The sequence below is a fragment of the Carassius auratus genome, chromosome 34 (genome assembly GCF_003368295.1).
Source record: "Carassius auratus strain Wakin chromosome 34, ASM336829v1, whole genome shotgun sequence".
Taxonomy (NCBI): domain Eukaryota; kingdom Metazoa; phylum Chordata; class Actinopteri; order Cypriniformes; family Cyprinidae; genus Carassius; species Carassius auratus.
This window is the reverse complement of record NC_039276.1, coordinates 1,300,009-1,321,270: the sequence shown is the minus strand read 5'-3', so window position 1 is coordinate 1,321,270 and position 21,262 is coordinate 1,300,009. Positions and strand designations below refer to the sequence as shown.

General features: G+C 33.6%; 1 protein-coding gene across 1 annotated transcript; it reads right to left on the bottom strand.

Annotated features, from left to right (window-relative positions):
* Positions 1–619: 619 nt before the first annotated feature.
* Positions 620–20,968, bottom strand: LOC113052913 (glypican-6). The gene is made up of 10 exons (XM_026217389.1): positions 20,642–20,968; positions 17,614–17,772; positions 13,903–14,294; positions 12,173–12,338; positions 7,165–7,295; positions 5,377–5,520; positions 2,808–2,814; positions 2,587–2,746; positions 1,286–1,461; positions 620–1,147 (listed from the first exon to the last, which is right to left on the bottom strand). The coding sequence occupies exons 1-10, from the start codon at positions 20,778–20,780 to the stop codon at positions 951–953; spliced, it is 1,671 nt and encodes a 556-aa protein (XP_026073174.1). The 5' UTR covers positions 20,781–20,968; the 3' UTR covers positions 620–950.
* Between the last annotated feature and the right edge of the window lie 294 nt (positions 20,969–21,262).

Genomic DNA, 21,262 nt, shown 5'->3' with positions numbered 1-21,262 from the left:
GTGTTAATATTATATGAAATAATGACATATGTGCATGAGAACTAAATGAGATGCAGATTAATTAGTTTTCCCTAATTTCTCAGATCTAATTCAGATAATCTTTTCGAATTAGTCTGGATATTCTCTTCCATTTTCAAGAAAACGACACCTACATGGAAATGTCCAAAATATGTGTGAGATGAATACATAAGAAGAGCTTAATCTGCAGAATATAAAAGATACATGTGTTGCAGTTCTGGCATTATTTACTCACCCTGTATGATGACATTTTTCTCAGAGGACACACAAATATAACATTTTAAAGAATCTGTATGCATTTTTTCATTTACGTTAATAGTTAATCCTCAAATAAGAGTAGACATGTTCGCATGAGGGTAAGTAAATAACTTTGGGTGAACTGTGCCTTTAAAGGAGTACTTCAGCCAAAAATAAAAAATTGCTGAAGATTTACTCACTCTCAGGTCATCCCAGATGTAGATGAGTTTGTTTCTTCATCAGACATTAGCATTGCATCAGTGTCTCAGCAATGGATGCTCTGTGGTGAATGGGTGCCGTCAGAATGAGAGTCTTCTCCAGATGTTAACTGATGGACTGGAGTGCTGTGGATTATTGTGATGTGTTTATCAGCTGTTTGGACTCTCATTCCGACGGCACCCATTCACTCCAATGGTGAGCGAGTGATGCAATGCTACGTTTCTCCAAATCTGATGAAGAAACGAACTCACCTTCATCTTTGCATCAGCAAATTCTAATTTCTGGCTGAACTGCTCCTTTAATCTACTTTACATAAACTGTGTAATGCTTACGACCCTTTTGAAGATCTTCAATCAAGCAAAACCTGCAGCTCAGTGATCTTCGGATCAGGAAGAACAGCCTCAAAAGTCTTCAGACGGCTGAGATCACTGGTCCAGTCTGATATAAAACACAGCAGTCTGTGTGGAGCTCAGCGGTCATCTCCAGTGCTCTTTCAGACCCAGCGCGGTGAAGACCAGCAGCAGCAGCAGGTTGGGGTGGATGATGCAAGCAGGAGATGATTCCTCTGTTTTCTCTGCTTTCTGAATGGGAGCGTCAGTGATGAAGGAGTTCGATTCAGTGACGCTCGTCTCCGTGAAGCCGCTGCCGCCGCCAGAACCACTGCTCTCGTCATCTGAAAGGACAAAAGTCAGGTTATGACTCAGGGAGCAGAGATGCATCTCCAGATCCCAAAATCTGAAGTGATAAAACTGGGTCAGAAGTTTGATCCTGTAGAGTCTGTCTGATTTAGTCCAAACACATCGAGACTTACTTGAGTCCTGAAAGTAGATGTCAATGCCATCATATGCATTCTTGAGTTTGTTGGTCATCACCCGGAGAGCCATGATCTGCTGTCGAATCATTGTGTCCGGTCTGGAAATGTCAACACCCACCTCCGGGTTATTCGCTTGATTGGTCAATCCGTCTTTCAGAACCTCAGGGACATATCTGGAAAAAACAACAACTCAGTAGTTGTGAAAATTCAATGCATAATATTCTAATTTGTCCTAGTCTCCTTTCTAACTGTACATTTTTGAACCTCAATAAACCAAATATAATGCAGCATAAATAAATGTCAGATTAAGCCAGTAAATACACATTTTACCAGTATTATTTTAATATTATTTAAATTCTGTTATAGTTTTCATTTACATTTTGAACTGGCTTTTATTTTTACATTTGCAGTTTTCACTTTACTTTGTTTAATTTGAATATGTGCTTTTGTGGTTAATTTATTTTAATTTCATTTTTAGTTCAGTTTTAATTTCTCCAACTCACTCACACACTCTCTGTCTCACTCTCACACACACTCTCACACACACACACACACACTCACTCACTAACTCACACACTCTCACACACTCAAACTCACTCACACACTCACTCTCACACACACACACACTCTCACACACACACTCACACACACACACACACACACACTCTCACAAACTCACTGAAACACACACTCACACTTTCTCTCACACACACACACACAAACTCACTCACACACACACACACACTCACTCTCTCTCTCTCACACACACTCACTCACTCTCACACACACACACACACTCACTCTCACACACACACTCACACACACTCACACACACTCACACACACTCACGCTCACACACACACTCACACAAACACACAAACACTCACACAAACACACAAACACTCACACACGCTCACACACACACTCACACAAACACACAAACACACACTCGCTCACACACACTCTCACACACACACTCACACACACACACACACACACACACACACACTATATTCACAAATTTGAAAAGAGTCTCTCCATAAGAACAGGATCCAATAATTATAATAATAATTTCAGCACTCCAACTAGCTAAAGGGGTCATATAATAATATTCAACAATAATAATCTGGGGGGGGGGGTCAGAAAGTTACACAATACAGTAAGCTCTTTTAGTAAAACACACAAATAAGGAGGTCATTGAGAGCAGCATCTTGAGATCTTCTCAGTAAGAGCTGTACACATTCAGAAGCAGATGTTCAACTGTCCTGATCTCATCCACAGCTGTCCAGATGTTTTACCTGCCCTCCTCACGGCCGTTCCAGCAGTCGTCCTCTGCGCTTTCTGCTGCCGCCACGTGTTCCTCCTGACAGAAGGCTTCAGGAAGTGACGTCCAGAATTTCCTGACCTTCGTCAGCTTCTCCTTGACGCCAGTCACCTGGATGACCACGGTTAAAACAACTGTAAGGCACTGAACACAGAGCAGATGTATAGAAAGATGTACACTAATGCACACGTTCACTCATTCTCTATCAGGACTATATTTATAAGATTTTAGAATAGCAACATGAAAACTGAGAGAAGTTTGAATGAATGCAAATGGCATTAAATCACCTTAAACAAAAACTTCATATGTTATAAAGGTTTTAATCAGTCTACAAAACCAATTTCAAGCATTTAAGAAACTACAAGTAGCAATATATATAAAAAAAAACATTAAATAATTTTGCGTTATAAATAATAAAATAATAAAATTCCACAAGTTTCCATTTGTGTTATTTTTGTATAATTGAGAAATTATAATAGTTTTTATTAATAGTTTGAATAATGTTCCATTTTTTCATTTTAATTTTTGTCATTTTTTTTTTGCTCATTTTTTATGTCTATTAGCAGTGGTTAGTATGGTTGGTAAAATAGTAAAATAAAAAATAACCTTCTTTTCAATAACAGAATGTCGTTAAGGGTTTACATTTTATTGCCAATGAATTTACTTGACTTTATTTATTTATTTATTTTAAATTTCCATGAGATTCAATAGAGTGCAATAATGAAATCGGTGTATGATATATGAACAAACCCCTCTAAAAAACACATTCAGAATAAGGCAGAAATACATTGGTAAATTTTGGTGTATGTAAGTGCTGATGTACTGGAGATAAAACTCTTTAAATATATGTACTGTAATCGAAATCTACAGATGCAAATAGATAAAGTACAATACAATTTTAAATAAATATGTATTTCAGAAGTTTTCTTTCCACCAGTCTAAAAGAAGACATGTTACGGAAGTAAAATAGCTCAAAATCTCAAAACTGACCAGTGCAAACCTGTAGTGTATTGCCTTAATACCAAACATCTAAGGTAAGATAAGGTAAAGGAGTCTGGGAGAATGGGAAATGGCGCTCTCTGGTGGTGAGAGGGAGAAACACCGGGTCCAGACTCATGACGGTGAACTCAACAAACTCCCAAAACCACCAGCATGAGAACACAGAGAGGGTCATGTTCTGTTTTACACACCGGACTCAAAAAACATTCCCCACACATTTTTATTCATCATGCAACTTTAACTCATTAAGCATTTTGTTTGCTTACAAGTAAATCTCCCTAGTGCTGTATGTTCATGTGACATTAAAGGGGGGGGGGGTGAAATGCTCGTTTTCACTCAATATCCTGTTAATCTTGAGTACCTATAGAGTAGTACTGCATCCTTCATAACTCCAAAAAGTCTTTAGTTTTATTATATTCATAAGAGAAAGATAGTCTGTACCGATTTTTCCCGGAAAAACATGACCGGCTGGAGGCGTGACGTGTGGGCGGAGCTAAAGAATCACGAGCGCCAGTAGGCTTTTGCGTTGAGAGCGTTTGGAAGCTGTGACTTTACCGTGAGGAAAAAAACAACCAAAACAAACCATGGCTTACAGTCAGATTCAGCCGTTTATTTATGATCCAGAATCAGATCCAGAGGCTGAAACTGAACGAGAGCAGCAGCAGCAACGACTCGCTCCGAGCGGGGCTCGAACCCGGGTCTCCGGCATGGGAGGGGACGCACTAACAAGGAGGCAGAGATATTTGAAGCAGTTTTACTCACCGCCTGCGGTTCCAACACACGATCGTGACCCTTTTTCGTTGGGACTGCACTATCCTTAAGAAATAAACGATGCGCAAATCCGGCGTCAAACTGGGCCTTGTTTGTAAAACAAGCATCTTCGAAATGCAGGGAACAAACACAAACACTTGCACAACTCCGTTGATGCTCTGTAAAAATAAACTCCATCCACTGGTCCCTTAATGCTGTTTCTCTTTTGGTAATCTGTGCAGGGTTGTCTTGCCCTGGCAACCAAAAACACACTTCTTTTGTGACATTTCTCGACGCTCTCGCTCTGATCAGTGAAGTCTGTTGTGCTCTCAGTGCTCTGCTATACAGGAGCGCACTCTTCCGGGAGAAGTGCCCTTAGGACCCATATAAGGAAATTCCGCTCCATCTAACGTCACACAGACCCATACTCGAAAAAAACTTTCCGAAACTTGTGACAAACCGGAAGTAGTATTTTTGGAACAGAAATACTCCTTCAAACGTACAACTTAATTTTTGAAACTTTGTCCATGTTTAGCATGGGAATCCAACTCTTTAACAGTGTAAAAAACTCAGTATGCATGAAATAGCATTTCACCCCCCCTTTAGGTTTTTTTTATTATGCTAATGTAATTACATTTTTATATTGTACATGCTGTTGAATTTTGTTTTATTTTTATTTTTATATTCATGTAGAAAACAGCTGATTTAAATTGTAAAACTATTTCAGAATATTACAGTTTTTACTGTAATTTTAAACAAATAAATGCATCCTTGGTGAGCAGAAGAATAAAATTCACAGATGGATAAAAATGTTCAACAACTTATTTGAAATTGAAAACGGTTGTAACATTATAAAAGTCTTTTCTGTAACTTTTCCTCGATGTAATGCATCCTCGCTGAATAACTATTTCTAAAGCAATCTTCAGAGGAATAGAGTCAGTAGGGAGCCTCTGTAGACGGCACACAGTAAGGTTTTGACACGGAGCCCGTGTTTCCCGCAGGACGCTGATCTTACCAGACGCTCCAGTCGAGATCCGGTCGATGCGGTCGGGAGATCCTCGGGGCTGTCGGGACTGAAGCGACCGCTGAACGTGTCCGAGACGCTGCGGGACGACCTGCTCATTCCTGAAGGATTCGGCTGGCCACAACCTTGGAAAACCTGCAATCACACCGAGAGGAACACTCTCACTCCAGCATGAGATGAGGAAGGAAAACAACACGGTCAGTCAACAATTCTACAGTTTCTTAACTTCTTAGATGTGGTTCCACTCATCATGCATATTTGTTTACATCTTGGCTTTAAATATTAATATTCTGAATACATTTGGATAGTTGATGCAAACATGCCAATGCATTAAAAAATATATATAAATCGTGATTTCAGGTGAATTTATTTTATGATTACAAAAGAGGAACATGCATTTTTTTCAGGTGTATTTTTACTTTAATAAATAAGAGGAAGATTTATTTTTAGGTGATTTTTAATATAGAAGAGAAAAAAAATTAGGTGAATTTTAATGTAAATATATGCGAGGACAATGTATATTTCTAGGTGAATTTTTTTATTTGAATACAAAAGAGAACAATTTTTTTGTTTTTTTTGATGCCAAATCCAAAATCCAAAGATTTGGATTTTGATATATAAAAGGAAAATTCGTCTTTTTAGGTTAAATTTTACATGAATAAGTAAAATAAAAAAAATATATGAATTGTTATGCGAATATATAAGATAAATAATTTAAGGTGAGTTTTTATAAAAAATAAATACAATTTTTTTTATATGAAAATAGTAAATGAAAAAATATGTAGATGACTTTTTAGATGAATAAATGGAATTATAAGAGAAAATTATTTTAGGTGAATTCTTATACACAATTGTTTTTTTTTTTACATTAATACATAATGAAAAATATATGTTTTGGGTTGAATTTTATATGAATAAAAAAGACAATAAATCTATATGTTAGGTGATATCCTATATGAATAATAAAATGTATGTATATATATATATATATATATATATATATATATATATATATATATATATATATATATACACACCATGATCAGAGTTATTAATGTTAACTAAAACTAAAACTACAATTAAAATCATACATATTTTCATTACTTGAAATAAAATAAATGTTAACAAATAAAATATCTAAAATAACTAAGAGTAAATAAACAAAGTAATAAAAAAACAAAGTAATAAAATAAAACATTAACTTTTTTTCACAATAAAAAATAAACATGAACAAAACAACACAATGACTAAAACTTAAAGTAAAATTTTAAATACAATTTTAAAATATAAATAAAATCTAACTCGAATCATGAACCCAAATAACAACAGTATACCAATGATACTAAGTTTTAATCAACTTTTCACATTCACAAGCTCACTTTAAATGGTTTACTCGTTCTTGTCTCTAAATATTAGGGAATAAGAGAAAATATCCTAACCTTTGAAAAATGACACACATCACCTTTCTGAAATCCCGCGAGGGGCCGAATAACGGCATCTCCTCGGAGTTAAACCACGCTTTGCCATTTTTTCTTCCCTAAAAACTGCAATTAGTGGCTGCGTCAGAAATGCAGAGAGACGCAAGAGACACATTTACTGGCCCGAGCGCCGAGCTACAAATTTCTGACCATCCACAACTATGCTGTTAAAATAAGACTGAAGCGGGATGAGAGGCTTCGGGGTTTGGACCTGGAGCCAGCGAGAGCCTAAGATCGCTCAATTCTAGGCTTTCTTACTCAAGACGTGATATCACAACATGATGATCATGGACAAACGTACTTGATAGGAGAGCTGCATGCTGTTCTCCTGCATGTTCATGATGGCTTCAGAGATCTTCACATCGATGGGCTCCAGGACGGACTCGATGTTGAAGGGTCCCTCCAGACGCTCGGTCACGAGGAGCATGGCATCTGTCACAACACACACACCAGAGGAGACAGAGACGGGTCACTTTTCAACCCAAAATAAAAAAACTTTCCCAAGAACAGTCGTCTAATAGTTCAAAAATAGTCTTGAAAAACACTGTAGACCGGACACAAAGCTTCAGGACCTCAAACAGCAGAAGGGGAGAAAAATCACCAAAAGATATAATTAAAATAGTTTTCATTAAAAATAAATATATAAATAAATCCCAGATTTGTGCTTAAAATAGGCTTAAATATAATTCCAACAAAAATTATGTGGTTTCAAAATATATGCTTTATTTTCTTTAAAGGCAAAACATCTATTTAATATATATATATATATATATATATATATATATATATATATATATATATATATATATATTAGATTGAAAAAATAAAATAAAAAATGTATCAACGTAATGCAAAAATAATGAAAAAGTGGTCGTTAAAAAAGGCTATATTTTCTTTATAGGTGAAACATATTAATACAAAATTATATTAATAATAAAAATAGAAGATATATATTTTCAAAATACAATAAAACATATATGCAAAGAATTTCCAAAAAAAGCCATTTTTTATTATTATGTAAAAAAAAAAAATAAATAATAATAATAATAATAATAATAATGCAAAGGCCCTTAAAAGAGCTTTATTTTAAATTTAGGCAAAATATGCTTTCAATAATAATAATAAATATAAATTGTGCAAACATTGTCCTTAAAATAAACTTTTAAGAAAAAATTTGTTTTTTTTTATTTCATGTTTTTTTTTTTTTTTTTTTTTTTCAGGCAACATATAATTTCTAAATAATTATTTCTTATTATTATTTTGGAGTTTACACTTAATCATGAATAAAAATAAATAAATAAATAAAAAATAAAATAAAATATTCAAATTGACATAAATGATTGTGTTCAGTGGATGGATGGACATGAAGCAGGCCGTGCTAATGGCAGCTGACACAGGTGTGGCAACACATTTATCCACAAATATGATGGAGGAGAACATTTCTTTCACGTTAACATCTATTTCCTCAGGCGTGGACTGCATGTCTGAACATCCAAGCGCCACAAAAGCCTCCAAACATGATGTGGAGCGGCTCAGAGCTGGGCACTAAAGCTGGCATCAGCCGCACCAGACAACACGGCTCCAGCGGACGCCCCAAACATCTGTGTGACCGAGAACACTCTCACAACAGCCACAGGGTTTACAAGGAGTTTTTACAGCAAAACAAATTAGGCTAAATATAGTAATAAATAATAAAAAATAAATAAAAATAAATAATACAAAACTGGTCCTTCAGATAGGCTTAGTTTTCTTTTAAGCAAAACTAATAAGAAAAAATGCTAAAGTTATGTACAAATTGTTCTTAACATGCTTTATGTTCTTGTTAGACAGAAATTAACGTATGAAAAAAATCAAGTAAAAGAAAAAATTCCTTAAAATTGTCTTTATTTTCATTTTAGGTATAATATGATTTTAAATAAATGCAAAACTGTGCTGAAAAATGCTTTATTCTTAGGCAAAATAAAATCCCATAAAAAAAGTATTTTCTTTTTAATTAAAAAAATAAAATAAAAAATGCACAAATGGTCCTTAAAAATTGTAATAATAATAAAAGAAAAAAATATTTTAGGCAAAATGTAATTTCTTAAATAAGAAAAAACATAAAACAAAATTTAAAACAAATAGAAAAATGATCTTAAAATAGCCTCTATTGAGGCAAAAGAAAGTTTCTTTTACGGTATTCTTTAATTTTTGGGTAAAGTATAATTTCTACATTTTCCGACAAAGCTACTTTTATTATTGCTTCAAAAAAAAAAAAAAATACTCCAGAATCCCCAAATTTTAGTTTAGACCATAGAAAGCGTGACTGTAGCATCACATTAGCAGACATATACTCCTGCACACAGTAAATGACAGCAAACTATTCAGTCTTTCTCTGATATATTTATATTATAACTCTCTTCCCAACATGATCTCAGAGCACAGCTGCGAATCATTAACTGTTTCCGGCCCACACTCATGTCCTCCAGCAGCTCGCTCATCACTTGTTTGTGTTTGTTTAACCCCGTCTGCTCCTGTGAGATCAGCCTCGATGCAAACAGCCGTTATTAAACCCTCTGCAAGCCAGATCACATGCTTCAATCATCCAAATGAACACAGGCACAGGAAATGATCGGGGCTTGAATTTTCATGAATTGTGAACGGGCAAAAAATATTTTCATAGCAAGCCCCCCAAATAACAACTTACTAAAAACCAGTTAGAGAACCATAAAACCAAGGCCATCCAAGATATAGGTGAGTTTGTTTCTTCATCAGATTTGAAGAAATGTATCATTGCGTAACTTGCTAACCATTGTAGTGAATGGGTGCCATCAGAATGAGAGTCCAAACATCACTTGCTCACCATTGGAGTGAATGGGTGCCGTCAGAAAGAGAGTCCAAACATCACTTGCTCACCATTGGAGTGAATGGGTGCCGTCAGAATGAGAGTCCAAACATCACTTGCTCACCATTGGAGGGAATGGGTGCCGTCAGAATGAGAGTCCAAACATCACTTGCTCACCATTGGAGGGAATGGGTGCCGTCAGAATGAGAGTCCAAACATCACTTGCTCACCATTGGAGTGAATGGGTGCCGTCAGAATGAGAGTCCAAACATCACTTGCTCACCATTGGAGTGAATGGGTGTCGTCAGAAAGAGAGTCCAAACAGCTGATAAAAACAATCACAGTAATCCACAGCACTCCAGTCCATCAGTGAACATCTGGAGAAGACAAAAACTGCGTGTTTCTAATAAACAAATCTATCGTTAAGACGTTTTTAACTTGAAACTTACTTAGTTTACTTTTAGTTACTTCTGGCTAAAATATGAGTCCATAATCAATAATAACGTTGTCTCTCACGTCAAAATCCACACACGTATTTGTTTAGAGCTGTTGTGGCTTGTAAACGCTGCTTGATCTGTGCAGATTTTCTCCTGATTCAGACCTGACCACTTTTTCACTCGAAGAAGTGTTATTATGGATTATTGACTATATTTTAGTCTTAAACAATGGATTGAAGTTAAAAACATCTTAATGCTGGATGTGTTTCATCTTTTGTCTTCTCCAGATGTTCACTGATGGACTGGAGTGCTGTGGATCATTGTGATGTTTTTATCAGACTCTCATTCTGACGGCACCCATTCACTGCAGAGCATCCATTGCTGAGACACTGATCCAATGCTACATTTCTCCAAATCTTCTGAAGAAACAAACTCATCCTAATCTTGGATGGTCTGAAGTGGAGTAAATCGTTAGCAAATGTAAATGTCTGGGTGAACTCTTCCTTTAACAACATGTCCAGTTTAAAGGCACAGACATCTGCAGGAGAACTCAATCGTCCCTTCCTTGTTTGCGATGAGAACTACCGGTCAGTTTTGAGAATAATTCCCCTCGATATATCTGTGGGTGCAGGGTTACACCAGGCAACTGGACTTCCCCTTTCAGCCAAGTCATTTCAACACAGACCACTCTTTGGAAGCAATGTTAAAAATGTCCCGCAACATCCATCTAAGCCAAACCAAAGCGCTGCCCAAGATTTGATGGAGAGAAAATTCCTAAACTGTCTTCCTAACATGAGCTCAACACAACAGCTGGTCTCTTTATGCTCTTAAATGCTTAAATACGCTGCTCGAAAATCTTCATCCCAGCAATTCAACCCAATTCAAACTCCAAATAAAGACTGCATCAGGTACATTTTAACGCCACAAATTAACAGGATCATTCCGCTCTCATTATTTATTCAGTCTTATGTTGTTTCAAAACTGTATGCTGTTATTTTTTCAGTGCAACACTAAAAGAACCTCAAATGCACTCAAAAATTTGTGCATCCATTTGATTTTATTTAAATAAATATATTTTCAACATGCATTTGTTTAAACTCCTCACAATCTGTATTAATCTGTTCATTGTGAAATCTAATTTAAGATGATTGAGGTGAACGGGATAAGAACATGTAACTAACATAATTATGATTATTGGGTGAACTAACCCTTTAAGTACAAATTTATCATCAGAAAAAGGGTGTCTACTTAAATTAATTAATAAAATGTTAACAATTTAATCAATCTTTCAACATTTTGAATTTACAACAAACAATGCATTTTTTTTTTTTGACAAATAAGATGCTGCACAGAAATATAAATAAAAGCTATTATTATTATTTTTGGAACAAATAAGTTACAAGGTATATGACAAATTGGATTACTGACAATGAATTGTGCACTTATTAATATTAATGTATCACTGAAAAATATGAATCACATTAAATGTCAAAACTGTGTAATAATGATGAATATTTTCATAATTCATAAATCTTAACTTGTGCAAGCTCATAAAATACATTATATAAAATACATTAAATATTGAAATCTAAGTTGAAATCCATTTTATTTCCCCAAATTCTGTTTTCTTTTCTTTTCTTTTCATGGTTTGTGTCTAATTAAATTTCTTGAAACTTTAACAATTTAATGCATTAAAAAAAACTGTAAATGAAATGAAACTAACAATTTATGTACAGCAAACCATTGCATGTATTTATTTACTTGTCAAATATGATGCTGTACAACAGAACTGTGTTCATTAAAACATGGATGAAAATATATCTTGGTTGTATGACATTCATTAAAAATTACGATATTATTATTACTTTGAGAAGCAGACTTTAGAATAGAGTGACTTCTTTCTGTCATAATTTCTTCAAGTTAAACCACACTTTTATTTTAACGGTCTATCGTGAAGATCTCTATGCGAGTTTAACTGATTCAGATTTCTGCAGCTGACATGCCTTATATCTGTAATTAATTTGGTTAGAGGTATGATTTGCTCTCACCGATGTATTTGCTCCACACAGGGTCCAGATCGGCCGGATTGGCCAGGCAGCCCTTCATCACATTCAGACAGTAGTTGTTGCAGGGCTTCAGCGTGAACAAACCCTGACAGTACGAGCAGTAGAGCATTTTAGTGAAGCCGCTGACGCACGCAGAGCTCATGGTGACCTGCAGAACACAAGACGAAACACACAAGTCATTAGATGCGTGTGGATGGAAAACATACGGTCATGCTGGAACACATTATAGAAAAATCTCATGCAAGCCTGTTCATGTGAGCTTCTCAAATTGCACAAAAAAAAAAAAAAGATTATTTTACAAAAGATGCCAAGCCTAACTATATTTGACTTGGTAGAAATTGGTAAAAAATAAAAAGCAAAACTAAGTAGATTTTGAACTCAATTTTATTTTTAGATTTTCTGTTTTCATTTTTTCATTTAAAGTTTTGATAATTATTGATATTATTTTTTTTTATATCTATATAGATTTATTAAGTTTTAGGTTTCTAACTTTATTATAACTTAAACTAAATTAAAATTAGAAATGCTGATTTTGCAGTTGAAATAAGAAAAAAAAACAACAGAAATATTTTTATTGCTTTAGTTTTAGTTGATAATATTTTTTTTCGTTTTCTTTTTTTAATTTTCCATTTATATTTCCATATATATTATATATAGGCTTATTATTTCAATTGAATAGACATGCATTTTTGATAAAAATGTTATTTTAGAATTAAAATGGAATAAAAGGAGTTTGGGGGAAAATATTGGAAAAACTGAATTTGGGAAAAATAAAAGGGATTTCATAGGGCCTTAAAAACTTAGTTTTATTTATTAGTAAATTGTTATTAAATTGTACATGTTTAATTATTTTAATTAATTTAATTAGACATGCTTTTTCATTACTAAAATTGACTTTAGTCATTAAAACAGAATGCAGGAAAATTAAAACAGAAAATGCTGAATTTTGGAAAAATGCAAAAGAATTTGGCAATACACATACATACATTGATTTAATTTCTAAAAATTGTATATAATCAAATTAGTTTCTTTCAATACATGGTTACATCCTATATATTTCATGATTTTAATTAATTATGCATGCCTTCATTTTAATTTAACCATTAAAACAGTACCCAGAAAAAACAAATATTGAAAAAAATAAATAAAATAGAATTCAGTAAAATATAAATAAATAAATACATTTCATAGGATCCTAAAATAAAAACATAATAAAAAAAATTCAATTCTATAAGTTTCATGATTTCAATTAATTGAACATTCTTACATATAATGTAACCATTAAAACTGAAAAAAAAAATTAACTGAAAAGATGAAAAAAGTAAATAAAACACTTTTCATAAGGTCCTAAAATGTTAATACATTTGTTAAATTCTATAATTTTCATGATTTCATGATTAATTAGACATGATTTACATTTAATATTACAATTGAATCCCGCAGAATTAAAAACAAACAAAAAAATAAAAATAAATAAACAGAATCCAGTAAAATTTAAAAAAAAAAAAATTGGGAATTCTGGAAAGAACTAAACAAAACAAAAGATTTCAAAGGGGCCTAGATACATATGCACTGATATAACTGTATACTCAAACCTCATGCATGAACATAATACAGTTCATACTTTCAGACGCTACAGGTTTTATTTTCACTCATAAAATCACGAGCACAAATCAAGCAGCACTTTATGAACCCCACGGTTAAAAGCTCACCTTGGAAACCCTGTTAGCCACGTCCCGTCCAACCATGAGACCCTGGACGAAGGTGCGGGCGGCGATGAACGCTCGGGTAACCTGAGACCTGAGCTTCTTGGGAACGTCTCCAAAGGGCTTGAGCTCTTCCATGTACTTGCCGATGCACTCCAGATAGTCTTCAGTGATGAGATACTGGGAATTCAGGAGCTGGAACACGCGCTCCAGCAGACGCATCCAGAAATCGTTCAGTATCTCCTCCAGATTGATGTTGCCGCCCGTGTAGTATCGCTTCAGCTCGCCGAACAGGCTTCGAAAGACCTCGGCGTTCTGCAAGTAGAGCTTCCCGTATGTGCGCAGAAACATCTCGTTCAGAGAGCGCTCGGTGCTCTCCAGCAACTCCAGGAAGAAATCTGTTCAAACATGAAATACGGCTTTTCTGAGTCAATTAATACTGAGAACATGCACTCATTTAGTTTCTCTACATGCATAGTGCTAACTTCAATATCTTCATCGCCTTCCGAATGCACTGTGAAAAATACGATGCACTTTTTGATTCAACATAATTAATTTGTTAACTGCCAGTTATTTTTAACTATTTGTGAAATGCATTAGCAATTTCTGAGTGAAAACTGAATGTTTTTTGAATTGGTCAGTAAGAAAACAGACATGATATGGAAGGACAAACTAATGAATAGAAGTAGCAAGCATTTTCATAATGTAGATTCTGCATCAGTTTTTGCAAGAGTACATGACTATATTAATGCAAGTGAATTAATTTAATTACTTTACATAGGTTCACAGAGTTTAAAATAAATGTTATTGCAAAGCTTTTATTTTTATACATTTATTTATATTAATTTAAAGCAGCAGATCAATTGTGAAAGTTGCTTATGCGTAAAGCATTAAGATAAATAAATAAATAAATAATGTGTATATAAATAAAAATATTGCATGCGTAAACACACACACACACACACACACACACACACACACATATATATATATATATATATATATATAAATTTGCATGTGTGTAAAATATAGAAAAATATATATTTGTTAGTAATCAGAATCATTAGATGATGTTAAAAGACTTAAGATTTCAGACTGAGGATGGGATATAATTTGATATTTTAATTTCCATAATTTGATATTTAGTTTATAAAGTTATTTAGAACATTGAAGTAGATACGTTGTGTGTGTGTGTGTGTGTGTGAGATTTAAAAGAACATTTCAGTGACCAACCAGATGCTCAAAATATTAATAATAATAATAATAATAATAAATACAAATACATAACTAATTAATTTATAATTATTTCGTAAATAATAAATAATTATTTATTTATAATTTTTCTCATAATATCAAAACTATAAATGCTTTTTGTTGGGATCTATATAACTGATAACACATATGTAATGTTATGTTTTTCACTTTAATATATTTTCCTTTAATGATTATATTGCGTTCTGTTCACAAAGTCATCAGTGAAATATAACTGCTGTTAAGCTAAAATATAAGAGTTTTTTTGAGAAAGCGCTAAATCACAATAAAATAAAAATAAAGAACACAAGAAGATAATCTAGAGATGGGTTTAAACGCTTAAAGCACATTAGAAACACTGTTTTAAATGCATGATGGCGCTCCTTTTAGCTGCTAATGAGAGAATCAAATGACTTCCTGCAGGTCAAAGGTCAGCTGATGTAGTGAATCTGTTCACTGATTGGCTGTAATTTCTTTCAGATGAGGCTTTGTATTTTCTGGGTTGTGATTTGTCTCTCCAGTCGAATCCGTTTAATGCAGAACTAAACTATTTCTTTCTTTAAAGAGAAATGGTTTTGCAATATCACGCTTTAATCCAGCACGCATGAGAATAATATCCAATCAGTTTAGCCTTCATTCGTTCAGGATGCTCTGTGAAGTCTGAACAGTTAACAACTGAAGGGTCTGTTTGGAAGAGCACAGCACTTTCCGGATAATTCTTCACTTTCTTCTGTTAAGTGCTTCTTCATGAGGTCCGTTTCAATGCCATTACATTCATTTGAGTTCAGCGCACAATCCCTGACGAAATAATTAGCGCCCGATCTTCAAATCGCACGACGAAACCTCTGAATTCTTAGTGTCACAGGAAACAGGGGATTTATTCACACATAAAACATGCTGGAATTATAAAACTGATTGTTCTGGTTCTGGATGGTGAAATAAATGTTTGTCTTTGATATTTTAATATGGTATAGTTGCAATAAAGCACTCAGGGTTGTGCAGTATTAACATACGGCATGGGTTCTTGTACTTTATCATGTAAGATGTACAAAAAGTCGCTTTGGATAGAATTATAAAAGCTTTGGCAAATAATAACTGTCTGCCAAATAATAACTGTCTGCCAAATAATAAATGTAATTGTAAAAAAAATAAAAAAAAATAAAAAAAAAGTTAAAAAAGAAGAATAATAATAAGAATAATAATAATTATAATAGTAGTAGTAAAATAAAAATAAATATAAATATAAAAAATAAGGAAATGTAAAAAAAAAAAATAAATAAATACAAATGTAAATAAAAACATGTAAGAAATAAAAAAATAAAACAATATAAATATAAAAACACTTCTTGTAGTTTATGATATAGAGTTAAAATGCACAGAAAGGTGCTTTGGATAAAATAATGAACACTTTGACAAATAGTAATTGTCTGCCAAATAATAAATGTAATAGAATTTTTAGAAATATAAGTAAAAAAATACACACACACACACACACACACACACATATATATATACACACACATATATATATATATACACATATATATATACAAATGACAAAAATGTAATGAAAAATGTAAATTAACCAAACATACCTAAAAGAGCATTTCCAGAAAGAGCCTATTTCTCTGAGAGAGCTTATTTGTAAAGATCTCATCTCTCACCTGTGCTTTCTTGGATTCGGTCATTACCTGGTGCTGGGTGATACTTGAACAGGACTGAATTCATTTGATCAAGAAATGCAGTAAAAATTGCTAAATATTTTTTATAATTTAAAATAACTGTTTTCTGTGTGAATCTGTGTTAAAGTGTAATTTATTTCTGTATTTTCAGCATCATTCCTCCAGTCTTCAGTGTCACATGATCTTCAGAAATCAGAATAATATGAGGATTTACTGCTCAAGAAACATTTCTGATTGTTATCAATGTTGAAAAATGCTTCATTTTTTTTTTTGTGAAAACAGACACATTTTATTTTTCCAAAAATGATAAAGAGTTCAAAAGAACAGCATTTATTTTAAATAGAAATCTTTTGTAACCTTATAAATGTATTTACTGTCACTTTAATCAATTTTAATGCATCTTTGCTGAATAAAAGCATTAATATTTGAACAGCGATGTGTTTTTACGGCCCTTTACCGTGTGACTCGTTGTTGCCCAATGCACTGAATCTCTAATAATGCAATTTGATACATACTTACATAAAATGATATTAATATCAGTCATTGCTCTGTCTCTCCAGTAATTTGTCTTAGTAAAATGAAACTGAAAATGATCCAAACCTATAAAGCAATGCAATCTAGTTTCAGGTTTGTTGCACACAATGTTCTGTTGATCATAATGTGGACTTTCTAGGGTTAATAATCTCTGATTTCACTAAACAAGCAGCTGTTGAGTGTAAACAGTCTCATAATAACTTCACACGTTCCTCAGTCGAATCAATGAACGTTAAAGAACAAATCGTACCATCAAACCTTTTGTGTCCGCTCATAAACGTCTCCCTCAGCTCTTCGCTCGTGTCGTCCATGAGCTTCTCAAAGTCCTGTGTGCTTCTCTGACTGAACTTCTCCTCCATCTCTGCATTACAGCACGCTTTCTGAGGAACGCAGACCTGCAGATCCTCTCCTGCACACCACAGAGACACACATCAACACGATTTAACTGAGAATCATCAGAAATCTTTCTTGATTTCTGAAGATCATGTGACACTGAAGACTGGAGGAATGATGCTGGAAATACAGCTGTGCATCACAGAAATAAATTACAGATTACTGTATATTCACATAGAAAACAGTTATTTGAAATTATAAACATTTTTACAATTTTTAATGCATTTAAATCACAAAAAGTGTTTGTTTTTTTACTGTACACTGCCATGCTCAAAAAAAAAAAAAAAAGTTTTAAAAATAAATTAAAAAGGTACAAATCAAATTAAAAATCTATATTTGTTTATTTTTATTTTATTTTAACCTTTTTTATTTTTTACTTTAATAAATGTAAATTAAAAAAACAATATAAAAACAAAATAGCAAATAAAGTACGATTAAATTTACATTTATTTTAATTTAAATTTGGGTTTAAATAAAATGTAAAACATAAAAATGAATTACAAATAAATGTAAAAAATAAGAAAATAGAATTATTTATTCACTTTATTTTAACCTTTTTATTTTATTATTGGTTTAAATATGTAAAAAAAAAAAATGAAATAAAAAGCTAAATATATATTTTAAAAAAAACTTTTCATTTGCAAACAGAAACATCTATCACACACAATCCTCTTACTAAAACTAAATCTAATGATCAAGTGTCTGTGCATATCTCATTTTTGACAATAGTTTCAGTGTCTGTCCAATACCATGTCTATTTATGACTCAAAATAATACAAAATATGGAAAAACAGCATTAAACCAGCACTAATCAAACCACCTTAGGCTGTACAACTGTAATTTGCGTCCAGATATAACACAGTGTTTATCTGTGTGTTTGCTCTGTAATAAAGTCTGTTAAAAGCATAGGAGAGTCTATTAATAAGGTCAGCAGGGTCAGTGTGGATTGTAAATGAATAGCAGTGAGTGAGTGTAGATGAATGACTCTCCGGACTGTACGCTTCCAGCCGAAAACCTCCCACCCATCAACAGCGTTCCTATCTCTGAGCATGAAGTCCAGCAGGTCACTAAATGTCAGCAGGGTTATTTCAGGCTTTTGGTTGACCTCACACACATTCACCGACACCAAACATGAAAAATCTCTTCATGCATCTGAGGAAACACACCCACAGTGGAACACACACAGTCTGCACATACTGGGCTTTCAGCAGGAGTCTCCTAACATCACTGTGTATATATATATATGAGAGAGCTGTGGAGAAGCTCAGGAGCGCAGGACACGTTCAGCATGTTTCTGTGAGCCACAAGGGCTTTAGACAGAGACAATCCGAAGGTCCTCTTAGGTCTGTCATCTTCTTATCAGCAAATAAAATAAATTATAATATAATATAAAAGAAATAAACAAAAATACTTTTTTGGATGAACTATGCCATTAACTAAAGTGAACTTGTTCCTGTGCCACACAAGGTTTTTAGGCTCTCAAAACACTGTTATTTTACGATCACAAAACATTATTTTACTTTTAAATGATTCGATTTCTTGCCTACTTAATCTAAATTAAATTAAATTAAAACAAATAAAATTAAATAAAGGAAAATAAAGTAAAACTAAATAAAATTAAATACAAATAAAATAAAATAAAATAAAATAAAAAACAAATAAAATTAAATAGAATAAAATTAAATAAAAAAGACTTGTAATTTTTGTATGGACTATTACTTTAACTTCCTCACCTTCTTATCAGCAATAAAATAAATTAATTTAATTAAAATAAACAATATATATATATATATATATATATATATATATATATATATATATATATATATATATATATAAAATAAATAATAATAATAATAATATTTGTAATTTTTGGGTGAACAATACATTTAACTAAAGTGAATCTGTTTCTGTGCACAACAAGGTTTTTAGCATAAGATGGTGAAATAATATTTTGGATTTCTCACTTTCTTATCATCAAATTAAATTAAATTCAAATAAAATTAAAATATAAATACAAAATAAAATTACAAATAATAATAATAATAATAATAATAATAATTAGGTTGAGATTTTGACCTGATTTTCTCCAAAAGATTGAGAGCAACCAAAGAGGTTATGGGGTTTAATTTGGAGGTCCGGTGCTGGACTTAACCTCCAAAAACTCTTATTTTCCTTTTCAACTAGATTTCTAGCCTTCTTATGAGCGAAGGTAAGCCACTTGTCTCATTTGAGACTTTACTCTGAATATTTTACAAGCAAAAATAATGCAAACTCTTTACATGCAAATTCTCCTAAAAAGTCTAATACTGCAATATTATGAAGACTGAAATAGGTTAGCATGCACTTATTTGGACCATGACTCATTTTCAGGGTCCAGAATTCTTGCAACCTCACTTCATACCACAAAATAAAGTTAAAGCAAGGACACGGGTTTGGTTTAAAAGTGGGTAGGAACCTACTGCAACCCTGACATTAGTATTTTAAAACAACCCAGCAATTAAAGCCATGAGTCACAAGACCTTGACATCTTCAAAATGTTAAGAATGTGTGACAACCTTTAATTTCAACCTTTATTAATAGCGCTTTTCCTCGATATCAAAAATTCAAACAGGGTCTAAAATTAAATATTAGCTTACACTTTATTTAAAGTGTCCTTGGATTTGGCTTGCATGTGATTCAATTATGCATGGTTAATTGTTATTATAATAGTAAATACATGCAACAAAAATATATTGTAATCAAATGTTATGTTAATCTAATTTTGAAATAGTCATATTAAACTAGCATACATAACCACTGCTAGAGAAAACAAGCACAGACTTGAACAAGACTGAACTGTGTGACAACTTGCCCCGGTCTCCCATATCTAGTTGAACAGATACCTGCCGTTTCCTCGGTGGGAACATCTGCAGGACTGTATCCCAGGTCGGTAAAGGCGTCTTTCACCTGGCTGCAGTTCACCGCCGCAACCGGGACGCGCGGCACCAGGAGCGCGCACAGAGCGGCGAACACAGCCAACATCACGAGCTCCGGTGCAATCTGTTGATGAGATCCGCTGTAGATCCTGGACAAGCGAGCACGCGCAGATCCCTCTCTATTCGGGAGTCAAAACACCTTAAGTTTCGCAGCAGAAACCATCGCGCGTTTTCTGGAGATGCGCGAGCGATGCGCGCTGCAGCTGTCACAATCAGAGCCTCACTTCGGACGTGTTTTTTTTTCTTCTTCTTCTTCTTCTTTCTTCGGTTGTTCCGCTGGGTTTGACCAGAGAAAAGCGAGTTTACCGCGTACAGTGTGCGTGACGCGTCATCAGAGCGTTCCGAGCGCGCTCTGCTTTATGAACGGAACGGAACGGAATTCAGATGCAACGCAGCGCGCGGCTGAATATGCATCAGGCACGATTTCAACGACAATTGAATATCTGGGAACTTTTCAAAACGTGATTTCCGAATTATGAGGGGAGTTTGGGAGGGTCTGACCCCCATTACTGCTTAAACTCCCAAGGT

What these genes read in the sequence shown, in the direction of transcription:
- LOC113052913 (XM_026217389.1), bottom strand. Translation starts at nt 20,780, where the DNA reads ATGTTGGCTGTGTTCGCCGCTCTGTGCGCGCTCCTGGTGCCGCGCGTC. An exon ending in TGGCTAACAGGGTTTCCAAG is followed by an intron (nt 12,339 to 13,902) that starts GTGAGCTTTTAA and finishes TGTGTTCTGCAG; the next exon opens with GTCACCATGAGCTCTGCGTG. An exon ending in AACGGCCGTGAGGAGGGCAG is followed by an intron (nt 1,462 to 2,586) that starts GTAAAACATCTG and finishes TGTTTTTTCCAG; the next exon opens with ATATGTCCCTGAGGTTCTGA.